General features: G+C 39.1%; 1 protein-coding gene across 1 annotated transcript in view; it reads right to left on the reverse strand.

Moving 5' to 3' along the window:
- The window catches only part of top6bl (TOP6B like initiator of meiotic double strand breaks), a 5,931-nt gene extending 5,674 nt beyond the window's left edge, over nt 1-257 (reverse strand). Inside the window, 1 exon segment of the mRNA XM_071582433.1 lies at nt 223-257. Within this exon segment, the coding sequence (XP_071438534.1) occupies nt 223-257 (35 nt within the window).
- Nucleotides 258-571: the final 314 nt, after the last annotated feature.

A 571-nucleotide genomic window follows, 5' to 3' on the forward strand; every position in this document is an offset into this window, starting at 1 on the left:
ATAATGTTCTTTTTAGCAGCATCATATGACCCCTTTAAGCTAAAACGGCTTGCCATAAAAGCAGACTTTGTTACACCAAGCACCGGCAGCAGACACTGTGAATGACAACATTTGTCATGATGAATGAAATATTCACAAAGCATGACGTCAGTAATTTATCAACTTTACAGAATTAAATACTGACTAGTAAATCAGCATTAGTTTAGTTTGTTCGTGTTTTACCGGTTAGAATCGCGAGATTCAGACAGCGCGGTCATGACAACCATCAGACCCCCTGACTGTTTACACTCACCACACTCCTGATGAACTAAAGCCAATAAACACCTACAAACCTGCAGTTAAGTACAGTTAACAGTCATACGAGCAAAATATGTAAAACGCAGATACAAGTAAATAAACCCTGAATAATATACATTTTCAATCAAACAAACAAAACACATGTGGGGTTAAAAACACAATATTGAATGTAATTTACAGTACATTTTCAATCCCAATCAAAGCTTCGTCAGAAAGGCCCTCAGAAAAGCGAGCAACCGCAGTTGCGCTGTCCATCCGCTCCACTAGATGGCGC

The sequence above is a fragment of the Sinocyclocheilus grahami genome, unplaced genomic scaffold (assembly GCF_001515645.1).
Source record: "Sinocyclocheilus grahami isolate Dianchi unplaced genomic scaffold, SAMN03320097.WGS_v1.1 scaffold306.1, whole genome shotgun sequence".
NCBI classification, from domain to species: Eukaryota; Metazoa; Chordata; class Actinopteri; order Cypriniformes; family Cyprinidae; genus Sinocyclocheilus; species Sinocyclocheilus grahami.